The sequence below is a fragment of the Dama dama genome, chromosome 3, assembly GCF_033118175.1.
Source record: "Dama dama isolate Ldn47 chromosome 3, ASM3311817v1, whole genome shotgun sequence".
Lineage (NCBI taxonomy): Eukaryota > Metazoa > Chordata > Mammalia > Artiodactyla > Cervidae > Dama > Dama dama.
The window spans coordinates 19,474,938-19,493,098 of NC_083683.1; the positions used below are offsets into that span (position 1 = coordinate 19,474,938).

The 18,161-nt window shown below is 37.4% G+C and overlaps 1 protein-coding gene and 1 non-coding gene across 2 annotated transcripts; both read left to right on the plus strand.

Annotated features, from left to right (window-relative positions):
* Nucleotides 1–504: 504 nt before the first annotated feature.
* On the plus strand, nucleotides 505–16,753 carry THAP2 (THAP domain containing 2). The gene is made up of 3 exons (XM_061124529.1): nucleotides 505–785; nucleotides 8,034–8,229; nucleotides 12,849–16,753. The coding sequence occupies exons 1-3, from the start codon at nucleotides 715–717 to the stop codon at nucleotides 13,236–13,238; spliced, it is 657 nt and encodes a 218-aa protein (XP_060980512.1). The 5' UTR covers nucleotides 505–714; the 3' UTR covers nucleotides 13,239–16,753.
* LOC133049565 (U6 spliceosomal RNA) lies at nucleotides 6,028–6,134 on the plus strand. The gene has a single exon (XR_009691369.1). It is a non-coding gene; the product is annotated as a U6 spliceosomal RNA (small nuclear RNA).
* Nucleotides 16,754–18,161: the final 1,408 nt, after the last annotated feature.

The window sequence follows — 18,161 nt, forward strand, 5'->3', positions numbered from 1 at the left end:
CCCTTGCTCCTCCGCGATCGGGGCTCTTCCGCCTCGCGAGAAAGTGGCTCTGGAAGTGGCTCTGTTCGGCCGTCACTTCCTGCTGCACGCCGGAAACAAGGCTCCCAGTTCACGCGATAATAATTAGGAGAGCGCGATGCTCCCTGGGAGTTGTAGTCTTTTTTTAATTGCCGCTCGCTTTGAGGTTTTCCTTCCAGTCTGAGGCGCGTACCTATTCCTGACTCGTCTTTGGGGGTTTGGGGTGCGTGGCGGGGTAGGCGGGCCTGTATTTAATCCTGGCCTCAAAAGAGTTTCATAATAATAGGGGGGATAGGAGGGCACACCTCGTCTAGTTGCTCGGTGACCCGCAGCTAAAGAGACGCTGTAGTCCCACTCCCTTTCCGGAGCCGGGGAGAGGGCGGGTTGCGTCCGCCATGTTGGTGAAGGCAAACGAGAGCGACTGGAACTCCAGGCCCGTCGGCTTTGCTGGCTCAAGTCCGCCATATTAATAAAGAGAAAGGGCAGGTTGACCCCTCCTGCCCCCCACCCGCCACACACACACACACACACACACACGCACACACACACATACACCCCTTCTTCCCAGCCATCTCTGGCAACTCAGCTCAGTGGGCCCTTCCCCAGCCTCTTTTGCCTAGGGTCCACCCGAAGGAAGCGTAGCATCCCGCGCCTCAAATCAGGCTTAACACAGCGCCGAATGAGGTGGAAAGGGAAATGCCGACCAATTGCGCCGCGGCGGGCTGTGCTACTACCTACAACAAGCACATTAACATCAGCTTCCACAGGTAACCTGGGCAGGGAGTGGGGCTGACGGGAACGGGAGTTCCTAGACTGGGTATCACTTGTGTGAAAAGAACAAGAGGATTCTACCAGTTCTAACTTACATATTTGGTAGCAGGGACGCGTCGTTTTTGCCTTTTGTGTTTCTCACATCTGTCCAGTTTTTCTCTCCTTTCGGGGAAGGTTTACTCAAGTTCTGTACAGTGATTAGTCCTTCTCTAGAAAGTGACAGGATACCTTAATTTTCTGCTCTTTATTTCTTGTGTATTCGACCAGGTCTTGATGTTAATGACGCCTTAAGAGGAAGCGAGATCTTCCTTTTCAAGTCAGCAATCACCTAAAAAGCCGACTACGTTCCTGTTATAATTTGTCAGTTCTCACTAGCTATATTGACATGGGAAGCGTTTAAGATTTCTGATAGTCACATACAGTAACTGCGGAGGAATTGTCATTGATAGCAGTAGAATTAAGCTATTTGAATGAAAATGGAAAAGATAAGCTTTCTATTATTACTAGAACAGAGTAGTATACAAACAACCCAGGTTACATTCTTCGTTCATTTGCTGAAGCGCAGTCAAAATTCTTTAGTTCTGTCAAACCAGAACTCTGGAAAGCACGTTGAATACTGCATGAAATAATGACTCGGTAAACATTTGCCTTCTCTGCAAGTGCCTGCCATATGCTTGAAGAAAAGAAATATTCAAAAACAAAAGAAGCATTCAAGAAGTTAAGTGCAAGCAGTTCTGCATTTACATACTTTGCAACTTAATAAGATCTTAGAATTGAGAAAATGATATCCCTGACCTTTCTTCCCACCTCATTATGACTAAATGTACCCCCTATTAAAAGTTGCCACTTAAAATCCTTGTGGTGTTTATGTTTTTCATGTATGTCATGCAAATGTAGTGCTTTATTCATTGATCCATCTAATGTATTAAAAAGCAGAGATATTACTTTGACAACAAAAGTACCTATAGTCAAAGCTATGGTTTTTCCAGTAGTCATGTATGGATGTGAGAGTTGGACTGTAAAGAAAGCTGAGCACTGAAGAATTGATGCTTTTGAACTGTTGGAGCATCAGTGCGTTGAAGAAGACTCTTGAGAGTTCCTTGGACTGCAGGATCAAACCAATCAATCCTAAAGGAAATCAGTCCTGAATATTCATTGGAAGGGCTAATGAAGCTGAAGCACCAATACTTTGGTCACCTGATGCAAAACACAGATTCACTGAAAAAGACCCTGATGCTGGGAAAGACTGAAGGCAGGAAGAGAAGGGGAGGACAGAGAATGAGATGGTTGGACGGCATCACCAACCCCATGGACCTGAGTTTGAGCAAGCTTGGGAAGTTGGTGATGGACAGGGAAGCCCAGCATGCTGCAGTCCATGGTAGCACCATGGGGTTGCAAAAAGTCGGACACAACTGAGTGACCGAACTGAACTGAATGTGTCCCAAGCTCTTAGCACCTGACATGGTGCTAAGGGTCCAGAAAATTCTTAACCTTCCTGGACTTGGAACGAGAAAGACCAACATAAATAATTATGGTTAAATGCCACAGAAGAGACTTTCAGGGAGTCCTAACTTAGCATTGGAAAGTCAAATAACACTTCTCAAGGGATGTGAAATTTCAAATGAGACCAAAAGATGACATAAATCTGGTCCTGTACAATACTTTTAAGGGTTTTCTATTTTATCCAGTGAGTTCTTGAGTAGCTATGGAAGGCTTACAAAGAATGAAGTGATTAGATTTCCATACTAAGAAGTCCTCAGGCTGCAGTGTGGAGAATTAGAGTGTTACCTAAAGTGCTGGTTAAGCATCATCATGAGATGAATTTGACGAGAAAGGAGCTCATTACAGAATGTTAGCATACCTACTGTTTCACAGGGAAATCCTGATGCAGCTCAGTGGAACTAAACAATGTACTTCTGATGCTGACATGATCAGCACTAAATTGATAGAGAAAAAAGTTAGGACCCTGTAATAAAATAAGGGAGACTCCACCCAGTGGCCTAGAGTAGAGTGGAACTGAGAGTAGGGACGGGAAGAAGTGGACAGATTTGAGAAATATTTGAGGAGGAACTACTGTATATGGTAATTTGGTTTGGAAGATGAGGAAGAGGGTGGAGTCAAGGCACCAACAATGAATGTTTAGGAGATGTGTGGTGGTACGCTAACATATGTACCTCCTTTCCATGTTTGATCATTTGCTTGCTATGAAATTAACATATTCATGTGTAACCTTAGAAGTTTAGGTCTTAAGATAGCATTATTCATAATAAAATTAATTCCTATTTCATAATTAACATTTAATTCACTCCTTTCCTAGGACATTGGTAGACTTCTTTATCCCCATATACAACTTACATTGCCTAAACTTACTGTCCCCATTTTTCTTCTCTTCCTCAGCCCATTCCAGACTGTCTCCCCAGTAATCTTTTGAAACTGTTCTTGCTAACATGAATTGTCACTCCTACATCTTTTTTCATGGCATATGATCATTTCCTCCCTGAAATACTCTCTACTTTGAATTATTTGACAGTAATTTTGTGATTTTCATCTTACTTCTTTGGCCTAACTTCAGTCTCCTCCACTACTCTACCACCTAGCCCATTCTCATCAAAAGGATTGCAGCTGTTCCTGCGGTCTTGGTTAACATTTATTTGTTGATGCCTCCTAAGTCAGTATTTCTAGTCCAAATCTTCAGTGGGTTGTAGACCTTTAGATAAGTGTCTCAATTATTTTCCCGTCTCTTAGTTCCTCACATTCAGCATACTAAAACTGTACCCTTGAACTTGTCGTTCCCTCAAAACTACATTTCCCATATTCCCTTTCTCATAAAAGGAAACACCAGCCACCCAGAAGCTAGGAGGTTATCCTCCCTTGACTTCTCACCATTCCCTCTCGATTGAAGTATTAAAACAACTTCTTAACTGGTTCACTGCTTCCATTCATGTCCTTCTAACTGCTCTTTTATAGTAAATGGTGTGTTGCTAAATGTTTAACAACAGGATCTCCCGGGAAGGGTGAAAGCCCTGATTTGTAGTGTTTGTCCAATTTGCAGGATATAAATACTCCCAACCATAACTGGTTTTAAGCTACCAACATGACATCACTGATCGTGGAGTTGGGAAGAAATGTACAATACTACTCTATTCTGTATCATTTATTTCATACATGTTTCATACATGTAAGTAACCTTAAGAGTGTAGATAATAGTAAAATAACTAGGTGGTGGGTTTTTAATATATATTACCTTTGTTTTTAATCTACTTAAATGCAAACTTACATAATTTTTAATCATGGCTGTGTTTAACAACCAGTTAAAACATTTTCTGTTAACAGTCACCTCTAAATTGGGCTCTTGATGACTTACCAATGCCATTTTGGATACAGTTCAAAATCACTCTTTATCTTAGCAGGCCCTCCATCATCATTTCATGTCGTAACACTTCACTATTCCCAAGATACTCTAACATTCTTCACTACTACCATTTCCCTAGCTAATTCCCATACTCTCTTAAGGCCTCTTGATGAGATTAGCTCTTCCTATTATGGTTCCCTGCAATCCTGTACTTACCCTTTTATAAGTTCATATAATTACACTCGTAATTACATTTGTAATATTGAATTGGCCCAAAAAGTTCATTCAGGTTTTTCCGTACTGGAAAAGCCCGAACGAACTTTTTGGGCCAACCCAATAATAAAAACAGTATTTAATATTTACCATGTACTGTGCACTGGGTTGGGCTTCCCTGGTGGCCCAGGTGGTAAAGAGACTGCCTGCAGTGCAAGAGGCTTGGGTTCGATCCCTGGGTTGGGAAGACTCCCTGAAGAAGGGAATGGCAACCCACTCCAGTATTCTTGCCTGGAGAATTCCCTGGACAGAGGAGCCTGGAAAGCTGTAGTCCATGAGGTTGCAGAGTCGGGCAGGACTGAGTGACTAACACACACACACATGCACTGAGCTAAGCATTTGCTCACATTGTCTCATTTAATTCCTAGAACCACACTAGGTACCATTATTACTCAACTTTATGGGTGATAAAACCGAGGCCTAAAAAGGTTAAGCAGCATCCTTAAAGTCACCCAGCTATTATGTGAAGGATCCAGGATTGACACCTGGTTTGATTCCAGAAAAACTGTTCTCAGCCACTCTTTTCTGCTCCATCAAACTGTTTGATTCTCTACCTTCCTCATTACAGTATACCCTCAAAAAAGAAGGATATCATAAAGGTAGGTCAGTTTTATTTACCACCATGTCTCCAGTGCCTAGGACAGTGCTTGGAATGTTAGAGACATTCAGTTATTTATTAAAGACCCAAGCAAAGTAGCACTGTTTAAAATACTGAGTGATTTTCCAAAACATCTAATGTTTCTGAAAGCCTGTTTCTATTTTTGTGTGGCAAGAATATATCCATCTATTAACACTACGTCACTTATTTAAAACTAATATTTACAGGATTTATTATTACTTAAATTCAGCTTACAGGCAGCTTCACTCACCCTTTGGATTTGCTGGGAAAAATCCAAACAACATGTGAAAAACATAATTAAGGTTAATCTTTATAAAACATCCAAAATCAAATATAAAATTGTTGATTATTCTTATTTTATTTCAACAGATAATCTGAAGATTATTTAGTAATGCCAAACTAACTCCACTAGTTTGTGTATTCGTTGATTCACTCAGAAAAGTTCATTGAATGCTTACTTTACAGGATAAAGTAGTGAAATAAACAGCTTCTAATAAGGAGAAACCTGTGATCTAGTGGTAGAGATAGAAAAGTAAACAATTAGAATATAGTTATATTCGTGCTATATGATACAGGAACATGTAACCGAGTCTTCTGATCATGAAAAAACTTGTTAGGAAAATGGGATTCCTAAACTGAGTCTTAAAAGAAGTAGAATTTGATGAAGTTAAGGGCCAGTTGGAGGCATTGATTTCATTATTTAAAAAAGAGCTAAAGAGGGGTGTGAAAAATAATATCTGACAGTCTTCATATATCTGAAGAGTCTTATACAAATGCTAATACAATAGTACTGGTAATACTTAGTTATTCTGAGCCTTTACTGAGGGCCCAACAAGAAGTGTGCTTATGAATTAACAGCTTAATTTTTAGCTCAGTCCTCAGGAGAATTTTCAAATTATTAAATATTGGAACAGAGCTTTGAAGTGAGAACACATTATTGTTAAGAAGTGAGAGCTAGCAGAGTAGATTAATTCTCCATCAGAAGTGTCTAGTGGTGCTCGCTTCGGCAGCACATATACTAAAATTGGAACGATACAGAGAAGATTAGCATGGCCCCCACGCGAGGATGACGTGCACATTCATGAAGCGTTCCTTATTTTTTAAGGCATATATATGGAATTTAGAAAGATGGTAACGATAACCCTGTATGCAAGACAGCAAAAGAGACACAGATGTATTGAACAGTCTTTTAGACTCTGTGGGAGAGGACGAGGGCAGGATGATATGGGAGAACGGCATTGAAACATGTAAATTATCATATGTGAAATGAATCACCAGTCCAGGTTGGATGCATGAGACAGGGTGCTCAGGGCTGGTGCACTGGGATGACCCAGAGGGCTGGGATGGGGAGGGAGGTGGGAGGGGGTTCAGGATGGGGAACACATGTACACCCGTGGAGGATTCAAGTCAATGTGTGGCAAAATGAATATAATATTGTAAAGTAAAATTAAATAATTAATTAAAAAGACGAAGTGTCTAGTGAAATAGGAAAAAAGTACCTTATGAAAACATAGGAACTGTAGAGTGATATACAAGTGTTGTCTTCAGATCAGGGTGTATTTGAGGTTGTGGGGAATGGGGACATGAGACGGCAGGTGTATAAGTAAACCTGGGCTTTCATCTCTGTGCCCCTCCCTGCTGGTAATTTGAGCAACTCTACTATATCTAATATAGCCAAAGCTGTTCCTAGTGAATCTTCAGCTGGGAGCTTCAGGGTCACAGGATCTTCTAACATAAATTTAATGGTTCTTTTTAGGCACTAGTGAGTTCATAATTCATACTTTAAGGTAGTCAAACTAACTTGCTGCATGTAAATGTTGATTCTTCTATTTCCAAGTCAGTCGACACAGGGGCTTCCCTGAAAGCTCAGGAAAGCTAAGGAATCTGCCTGCTATACAGGAGACCGTGGTTCTGTATAGCAGAACCTGGCTAAGGAAGTGATAAAGTAGTGGAGATCCGCTGGAGAAGGGATAAGCCACCCACTCCAGTATTCTTGGGCTTCCCTGGTGGCTCAGCTGGTAAAGAATCCACCTTCAGTGCAGGAGACCTGGGTTCAATCCCTGGGTTGGGAAGATCCCCTGGAGAAGGGAACAGCTACCCACTCCAGTATTCTGGCCTGGAGAATTCCATGGACTCCATAGTCGATGGGGTCGCAAAGAGTGGGACACAACCAAGTAACTTTCACTTCACAGCACAGCTACCATCAGAATTTTTAGAAGTCCCTTATATTTTTCTCTTCCTTAACAGCCGTACACTAGGTGATATCACTGTATTTTATATTTGAAATAAATATAAAAGGAAAAACATTCTAGCTGGCTTGTCATCAGTGTTTTACTTCTTGTAGTAATTATGCTTTCAACTGTACTACATAGCTTAAGAGTTCATTTTTCAAAAATATATGCAGTTTAACTTCATGGAAGTAGTATAGTATTAATTTAGATGTTCTATATTTATAGTAACTAAGCACATTTTTATTGAGTCCCAACTATTTGCAAGGCAATACCTAAGTGGTAAAGATAGATAAAAAGATATAATGATCCGTGTCCTCAAGAAACTTATCATCATCTTTCATTTCACTGGAAATTTTTTTAAAAGAAAAATTAAAAAGCATGTGGTAAGTATCATAATGAACACAGAGGAAGGAATACCAGAATCTGTCTTGATAAAATTTAATCTGTGGATTATCTGAGTTGTCTTGACCATGTATATCAACAGCAGATCAAATCATTGTGAAATTATTCCTGCTTACAATGGTTCCACATAAATTTGATATAGATCAATTTAGTCTTATTTTTTCTCTTTATTAATTTTTAAGAACTTACAAAGATGAACATGAATTGGTTTCTCTTCCAGTGTTTGGATATTATAAATTTTTAATTTGTTATGTGAATGGAAGACATTTTAAATTGTCACTTTTCAAAATTTCTTTTGACTATTTAGTGCAACCAGAAGTGTGATAGTTGGAATTTGAGTTGCCCCCTTTTTTTTTTTTTTTTTAAGGTTTCCTTTGGATCCTAAAAGAAGAAAAGAATGGGTTCGCCTGGTTAGGCGCAAAAATTTTGTGCCAGGAAAACATACTTTTCTTTGTTCAAAGCACTTTGAAGCTTCCTGTTTTGACCTAACAGGACAAACTAGACGACTTAAAATGGATGCTGTTCCAACCATTTTTGATTTTTGTACCCAAATAAAGTCCATGGTAGGTAATGCTACTTTTCTTTAACTCCATTTTTACCATTTTTAGAATCCATCCCTTTTTGTTTGTAAAATGGAATGATTCAGAATATATTGAAATTAATATATAATACTGTACCTCAAGGAAGTTGGAAAATTGCAGTAAAGATGCAGGCTAGAATTAGTGCTCAGGTCTCCTGATTCTATTATTCTTTCCCCAATCCAAACTGTTTTATTTTATCATATTGGAATTCTACATTATTGTTAATTATTATCAATAACTAACCCATTGGTTAAACTGAAAAATCTTAATGAAACCTCTAGCATCATTCTGCCCTGGTTTTAGGATAACATACAAATAATGTGTGATAAGTGCTTTCACGGCAGCATACCCAAAGAATACCAGAATTAGACCAAAGAATATAAGGTCAGAGGGAGGCGTAACAGAAAACTTCATAGAACTCCGGAATTTAGGCTGGTTTTGAGCTTGGAGTTTGGAACTTAGGAGAGAGTTCTTGACCTTGCACAGGGCAGCTGCAGTAGTAAATGAGAACAAAAACGAATGAGTTGAGGGATGAGTGGAAAATAAGTATTAGCAAGTGATATTTAAAAGGAAGGAGAAATTTTAGGTATAGTATGAATGTATTAAAGCAATGTTTTATCTACTCAAGGAAGATCTAATCAGAAAGGGAAAAACTAGCTGTGAAAGACAGGGTCACTGAAACGTTAAGGGGTAAAATGAACCAAAACAAAATGTAAAAAATTTAGCTTTGAAAAAGAGGACAGACATTTTTTGCTCTGAGAGAGGAAAAAAAACCACTGCTTTTCTTGAGTTATTTTTGACGGGTAAATTTGCAAATCTGTGTGGTTAATATCTGAATGGGAGAGAAGAGAGAGGAGATTGTGGTAAACTAATTATTAATATTAACATCACAGATATTAGAAAAGCTCCAAGATGGCAAGCATTTTACTTCTGAATCCTCAGAACCTCAAATAGTGCCTGGTACATAGTACACACTCAGATGTTTGTTGAATTTGAAGTAGACCTTGGTTTTGACACTTGGATCATTTATTCTTTCAACAAATATTTACTAAGTGTTGCATATGTTGAAATCCAAGTTAGATGCTGGGAATATAAAGATCAAAAAGGAGCCCCTGCCAATTCCTCTAGGCAGAAAGAATGCCAGTTTTAGATTTCATGAGGACAGGAACCATATTTATCTTACTTGTTCACTGTTGTGTTGTTTCAGTAAATGTTTGTTGAATGAATGAAAGACACAAACTTATGAAATTAATGAGAATCTGGGAACTAAAAGTGTTTTAATATGTTTGGAATGAAAATTAAGATGGTGAATGGCAGAATGGGGTGAGATCCTAAATGGTATAATATGCCATGTAAAGATTTTTTTTGTTCTTTAGGAAATAGGGAGGCAAAGAAGAATGTAGCCAGTATTAAAACATCAAATCTGTTAGAAAATTATTCTAGTGGCAGAAAATAGATTCAGTTCAGTTCAGTTCAGTTGCTCAGTGGTGTCTGACTCTTTGGGACCCCATGAACCACAGCATGCCAGGCCTCTCTAACATCACCAACTCCTGGAGTCCACCCAAACCCATGTCCACTGAGTCTGTGATGCCATCCAACCATCTCATCTTCTGTTGTCCCTTTCTCCTCCTGCCCTCAATCTTTCCCAGCATCAGGGTCTTTCCAAATGAATAAGCTCTTCACATCAGGTGGCCAAAGTATTGGAGTTTCAGCTTCAACATCAGCCCTTCCAATGAACACCCAGGACTGATCTCCTTTAGGATGGACTGGTTGGATCTCCTTGCAGTCCAAGAGACTCTCAAGAGTCTTCTCCAACACCACAGTTCAAAAGCATCAATTCTTCGGCACTCAGCTTTCTTAAGAGTCCAACTCTCACGTCCATACATGGCTACTGGAAAAACCATAGCCTTGACTAGATGGACCTTTGTTGGCAAAGTAATGTCTCTGCTTTGTAATATGTTGTCTAGGTTGGTCATAACTTTTCTTCCAAGGAGCAAGCATCTTTTAATTTCGTGGCTGCGGTCACCATCTGCAGTGATTTTGGAGCCCAAAAAATAAAGTCTGCCATTGTTTCCATTGTTTGCCCATCTATTTGCCATGAAGTGATGGGACTGGATGCCATGATCTTAGTTTTCTGAATGTTGAGCTTTAAGCCAACTTTTTCATTCTCCTCGTTCACTTTCATTAAGAGGCTCTTTAGTTCTTCACTTTCTGCCATAATGGTGGTATCTTCTTCATATCTGAGGTTATTGATATTTCTCCCAGCAATCTTGATTCCAGCTTGTGCTTCGTCCAGCCCAGCCTTTCTTATGATGTATTCTGCATAGAACTTAAATAAGCAGGGTGACGATATACAGCCTTGACATAGTCCTTTTCCTATTTGGAACCAGTCTGTTGTTCCATGTCCAGTTCCAACTGTTGCTTCCTGACCTGTATAAGGTTTCTCAAGAGGCAGGTCAGGTGGTCTGGTATGCCCATCTCTTTCAGAATTTTCCACAGTTTGTTGTGATCCACACAGTCAAAGGCTTTGGTGTAGTCAATAAAGCAGAAATAAATGTTTTTCTGGAACTCTCTGGCTTTTTTGATGATCCAGCAGATGTTGGCAATTTGATACAGGTTCCTCTGACTTTTCTAAATCCAGCTTGAATATCTGGAAGTTCACGGTTCACGTATTGCTGAAGCCTAGCTTGGAGAATTTGAGTATTACTTTACTAGCATGTGAGATGAGTGCAATTGTGTGGTAGTTTGAGCATTCTTTGCTATTGCCTTTCTTTGGAATTGTAATGAAAACTGAGCTTTTCCAGTCCTGTGGCCACTGCTGAGTTTTCCTAATTTGCTGACATATTGAGTGCAGCACTTTCACAGCATCATCTTGTAGGATTTGAAATAGCTCAACTGGAATGCCATTACGTCCACTAGCTTTGTTCATAGTGATGCTTCCTAAGGCCCACTTGACTTCACAGTCCATGATGTCTGGCTCTAGGTGAGTGATCACACCATATTTGTGATTATCTGGGTCATGAAGATCTTTTTTGTACAGTTCTTCTGTGTATTCTTGCCACCTCTTCTTAATACCTTCTGCTTCTGTTAGATCCATACAATTTCTTTCCTTTATTGAGCCCATCTTTGCATGAAATGTTCCCTTGGTATCTCTAATTTGCTTGAAGAGATCTCTAGTCTTTCCCATTCTATTGTTTTCCTCTATTTCTTTGCATTGATCGCTGAGGAAGGCTTTCTTATCTCACCTTGCTATTTTTGGAACTCTGCATTCAAGTGGGAATATCTTTCCTTTTCTCCTTTGCCTTTCCCTTCTCTTCTTTTCACGCTATTTGTAAGGCCTCAGACAGCCATTTTGCTTTTTTGCATTTCTTTTTCTTGGGGATGATCTTGATCATCAGTGTCACGAACCTCCATCCATAGTTCATCAGACACTCTGTCTATGAGATCTAGTCCCTTAAATCTATTTCTCACTTCCACTGTATAGTCATAAGGGATTTGATTTAGGTCATACCTGAATGGTCTAGTGGTTTTCCCCACTTTCTTCAATTTAAGTCTGAATTTGGCAATAAGGAGTTCATGATCTGAGTCACAGTCAGCTCCTGGTCTTGTTTTTACTGACTGTATAGAGCTTTACCATCTTTGGCTGCAAAGAATATAATCAATCTGATTTCGGTGTTGACCATCTAGTGATGTCCGTGTGTAGAGTCTTCTCTTGTGTTGTTGGAAGAGGGTGTTTGCTATGACCAGTGCGTTCTCTTGGCAAAGCTTTGTTAGCCTTTTACCCTGCTTCATTTTGTACTCTTAGGCCAAACTTGCCTATTACTCCAGGTGTTTCTTGACTTCCTACTTTTGCATTGCAGTCCCCTATAATGAAAAGGACATCTTTTTGCGCTGTTAGTTCTAAAAGGTCTTGTAGGTCTTTGTAGAACCATTCAACTTCAGCTTCTTCAGCATTACTGGTCAGGGAAATAGATTAGTGAGGATCAAAATGAGCCCAGAGATCAAAAAAGTTTTTAATATATTCAAGCTAGACATGAATGATATGGGCCTGATGTGGGTAGTAGCATTACGAATGATGGGGAGATCTTAAACGTCCTGATAGAGATATTTAGGAGTTAGAATTAATAGGACTTGATGACTACCTGAATGAAAGAAATTAAAGGGGAAAAAGGGTCCTCAGGTTTCTTATCTGGACAGAAATTTTCTAACCAGATCTTAAATCCTTGATTGTAAGATATAAATGTGCATAATTAATAAGTAAACCTATTCAGGAGCTTGATTCTTGGAAATGTTTTTATTAAGTAGGATCACAGGTCTGAAATATTAATCAAATTGGGAGAACAGTATTTACTTTAAAAAGAGATCAAATCAGTATCACAAATAAATGTCTAAATGCATTCTATATTGGTCTTGGTGAGAATATTGCAAATAAATTTTTTAAGTCAATAGAATCATATTTAGTAATTTGAAAGAAACCTGGGAAGTGCATTGTTTGGTTCCAAAAAGAGCAGTTTAAGTACTGTTATACAAAATTGGACAGAATTTGCTTATTTGTGATATTCCATAATTTATGTTCATCCCTCTAATTTTATTCGGTTCAGAAACTCAAGTCAAGGAATCTTTTGAAGAAAAACAACAATTGTACACCAACCGGACCATCTAATTTAAAATCAAGCATTAGTAGTCAGCAAGTACTACTTGAACACAGTTATGCCTTCAGGAATCCTATGGAAGCAAAAAAGAGGATAATTAAACTGGAAAAGGAGATAGCAAGCTTAAGAAGGAAAATGAAAACTTGCCTACAGAAAGAACGCAGAGCAACTCGAAGATGGATTAAAGCCGCGCGCTTGGTGAAGAGTCTGGAAACAAGTAACGTGTTACCTAAGGGCACATCAGAACACATTTTACCAGCAGCCTTAAACAGTCTTCCTTTGGAAGATTTCAAGATTCTTGAACAAGATCAACAGGGTAAAACATTATCAGTTCTCTAAATCTGAAACAAACCAAGAGTACATTCATTTAGGATTTGTTACTCAAACTTCATTCTATTCACAGGTAAAGGTATTTAAAGAAATTATTCCAAAATTGAGTAGTTAATAGAGTTTTACTTGAAGTAACAACATTACTGTGTAATTTATGAAGACTTGATTACAAGAAAATGGAGAACTTTCTATGAAACATTTAAATGAGAATAGAAGTGCCTTATTGTGAGAATTATGTACTTAAAATTTTTGCTAGAAAATTGAATATTTGTAGACTGTTTTGTGTTTTTGTTTTTTTAACCTCTTTAAAGAACAGCCTATTACAAGTAATGCTTTTAATTTATATTATAAAAAATTTTTTTCCAGTACCAAAGTTGGGATATTACATTCTAAGTAATTTGCCTAGTAGGGATTAACTGATATATAACTGTAAAACTGCTCAGTTTTTATTAATTAAATTATTGGCAGTGTAATTGGGAAAAATTATAGGGAAAAGCCCCCTGAAATACAGGGCAAATTATTTTATTTAAACTTTCTATATCTTTTTATCAGTAAAATAAGCTAATCATGGCCTCCATCATAACAAAATTAGCTTTTGCAATAGCTTGTAAAATACTTTGAAAATAGTATTTTCAAATGTGAAGTACCTTTGGGTTATCCAAGGATCTCAGACTACTAAAAACTGGTAACTGATTATATTCACCTTCTGAGAAAATATGCTATGAAATAACACAGAGATTGAGATCTAGCTTTTACTTTAATTGAACACAAAGATAAATGTATACCACATTTTTCTCATAATAAAAATACTACATTTTCAATTTCAAAGTTGATGCATTAATAGGCAAACATACTACAAAGTTTCATGTTAGAAATACTCCCTCTGTCTCCACGTGTATTGATACCAAAATTCTTAAGCTTTCTTTTTTTTCCATAAACCCATAATAGAATTGAACTATGGAAAAGTACTTACCAGATTGTATCTCCACAGCTTATAACATAAAATGGAATCAATTTATCTTACATATCAGTTTGCTTTTTATCTCTTTTAGTAAGAGTAAAGTAGAGTAACCATACTGCATAAAGGAGATGAAGTGTAGATCTCTATAAAAATACATGTGTCTGTGATAAAGCTATACAGGTGCTAATTATTTTACAACAGAGAATATCAGAACTCTTCTTATAGTTTCCGCTTGAACAATTAAAGGGTTTGCCTTATTTTGCCAGATAAATGTTTAGTAAGAACACTTCAAACAGATTTGGTCAAATCATATAAAAATTTATTAATGTACAGTCAGGTTAACCAGGCCTAACTTGAGTTTCTGACACCACCATATGAAAGTACCATATATATAATTACATATTACTGTAAATCTTTCCCATAAGGTAATGGCTCCTTGATGATAAAAAAATTTTTATAACATTTGCTTAAATCCTAGCAACAGTCTTTTTACATTATTTGCACCGTTTCTTTTAATAAGGAGTGCCTCTCAAGCAACTAGAGTTACAAAAGCAGTGGTAGGAAAGATCGCTCTTAGTTTTCATCAGGCACTTAAAGTAAATATTTAAGAAACTCCTTCTGTGTATAGTGTAAACCTTATTAGTCATGTTATCTTTAATACTGGATGTCACTTATTGGAATTGTTTCATGTTTTCAACTGTCTTTATGTGGTTTCAAACATAATCATCAACACTTAACTGACCATTTCCATACTTCAAAATAAGTTGGGCAGATAATCATTTAAACATAAACTGTGTTTTCCAAATATAAACTCTCATGTGGTTCACCACCCCTCCCAATACAAAGCAAAACACCGATGCAGGCTGATTCCCATGCACAGTAGTACCTTGATATCTTAATATAACACTTTTTAAATCACAAAAATAAACCATTATAAAATACAACAAACTTTTGGCAAATTAACTTGACTTCATTATTATTTGAGAGCCCTGAATCAACTACCACTCAGTAAATTTTTTGCTGTTTTTTTTCCCCCATGTCATTTTCATGTTACTGGTCTGATAACATGCTACAAACTCTGTCTGCATCAAATTATTTTAACATATATCCATCTACCTTAAAACTACTTTCATTCATAGAGAAAATTAAAGGAGTCTTTTAAAATCCTGTTTTCAGTTTGTTGATAAATTTATCACTTAGCCCATATATCATGAAGCTCATCAAAACTGTAGTAGTTCTTTGTCCTCTGCTGTACACATATATCCTGTTTTATGTCCATCATTCATGCTGTGTCTAGTAGGCACTAACCTTTACAGAGAACCAGCCAAAGCCTAGGAATTTGATATAAAGTTGAATATGATATGAATTTTCTGCCCTTAAGTTGCTCAAAGTCTTTTGAGAGAAACAAATATTATTTATAATAATAGGATAAATGCTATGAAAGAGATGTGTGTGAAGTGCTTTAGTAAATGCCATTAAATTGGAATTTAATGAGAACATATAAACTTTAGACCTTTTTATAATAGTTTTCTTTTGAAATAAATGGATTTCTTCTTATCATGACTTACCAAAGGAGATTTTGTAGAACTGGGTTTTAAGGTGAATTACATAGTATTTATTTAATGAATTATAAGACTTTCTCTCCCTTTAAAATGAACACTGAACAAATTTGTTCTTTATGATATCTTGTTAAAAGGAAAACATAACAAAGTAAAATGTTACATCAAAGCCAAAATTGGAGTTTATTTGATATTTGATATTTTTACTAAACAACAAGCCCTACGGTGACAAATTTTTTTAAAGATAGTTTTAATTCAGAGTCTTAAAGTTAACAATGCACTATGGCAAAAAAAAAACCCACAATGTACTATGGTAACAGTTAGTTCTCTTACTTGTTCTTTACAAACATTCTGTGTGGTAGGTGGTGTTATCTCCAATTTATAGATGAAGAGATCTTTGTTAATGTAATTATTCAGACATTTATAATGTATCTGGCCTCCAAATCCTATTCTCTGACCTCTACATTATAACCCTCTGTTAAATACATCATTAAAATAGGGCAGGCCATGTGTCTTAAAAAACAAAAAATACTGTGTGTATAAATATAGATAGATACATAGATATACAGTAAAGACAGTCTATGAAGTCATTGTTGATCTCTTCTAGGTAGACTTTATAATGTTGGGGTTTTTTTTTAATCTCACTTCTCAATGTTAGAATACGGGTAAATTGTAATTTTGGTATAATAGAGAAAATGGTTCCTCTTTATGTCAGATTATGGGATTCTTTTGGTATTTAGACAGTTGAAAACTAAAAAAATTAAGGAATTTATAATATATTAAACAGTTGCATATTGTTTTCAAAAAAAATGTATTCTGAGTATGTTGATACTAAAAGCTTTTCTAAGGAAATTATTGTCATGCCTATTATTTCTAAAATATGTACATAAACATTTCTGTGGAAATCCTTCCCTTAAATTGAACCCCTGAAATACTTCAATAGAAGTCCCTCTCCTTAAATTTAAGCAAACTGTAAGCAAAATAAAGATATGTAAAGCCTAGAAGAGGAATTATCATTTCATTTTATGGCTCAAATTATATCTAAACATACATTATAATTTATTTGCACTGTTTTAAGTACTGGTTATATAATCTACACCAGAAATATGAAGGGCTATAAAAATTTATGTCTCTCCTGACAATAATTTGAGGCTCACACACAGATTGTAGATATACTTGAAGGTGAAAGTCGCTCGGTCGTGTCCGACTCTTTGCGACCCCATGGACTGGAGCCTGCCAGGTTCCTCTGTCCATGGAATTCTCAAGGCAAGAATACTGGAGTGGGTAGCCATTCCCTTCTCCAGGGGATCTTCACAACTCAGGGATTGAACCCAAGTCTCCTGCATTGCAGGCAGATTCTTTACTGTCGGAGTGACCAGGGAAGCCCATAGATATGCTTACTACAGCATTATTTTCATAACAAGGAAATAAGATGTTTTATTAATTTTTTATGATTATTAAATATTATTTAGTACTTTAATTTTAAAAACACTATCTTAAACATTCACTAAAAGACATTAAGCAAACGATAATGAACATGATTCCTGTCCTCAAGTCTGTAGGGAAAAGAATATTCCATTTGTTTATTCCTGCCCTTCCATCTCCCTATTGCCCTTTTACAGCAAGTTGAATCTAAAACAACATATCAGTCTTTAAGTAGCTGCCTGCGCTTTTAAAATTTGTGCTCCAAAAGCTAAAAAAAAAAAAACTTTGGGTTCAACTTCAAGAAAATAGATATGTGCCTGTCTTTTTCTTTTTAGTTTTCAGTTCAGTTCAGTCACTCAGTCGTGTCCGACTCTTTGCAACCCCATGGACTGCAGCACACCAGGCCTCCCTGTCCATCACCAACTCCCAGAGTTTACTCAGACTCATGTCCTTTGAGTCGGTGATGCCATCCAACCATCTCATTCTCTGCCGTCCCCTTCTCCCACTTTCAATCTTTCCCAGCATCAGGGTCTTTTCAAATGAGTCAGCTCTTCACATCAGGTGGCCAAAGTATTGGAGTTTCAGCTTGAACATCAGCCCTTCCAATGAATATTCAGGACTTATTTCCTTTAGGATGGACTGGTTGGATCTCCTTGCAGTCCAAGGGACTCTCAAGAGTCTTCTCCAACACCACAATTCAAAAGCATCAATTCTTCAGCGCTCAGCTTTCTTTAGAGTCCAACTCTCACATCCATACATGACTACTGGAAAAACCATAGCTTTGACTAGACAGACCTTTGTTGGCAAAGTAATGTCTCTGCTTTGTAATATGCTATCTAGATTGGTCACAATTTTTCTTCCAAGGAGTAAGCGTCTTTTAATTTCATGGCTGCAATCACCATCTGCAGTGATTTTGGAGTCCCCCAAAATAAAGTCTGTCACTGTTTCTGCTGTTTCCCTATCTATTTGCCATGAAGTAATGGGACC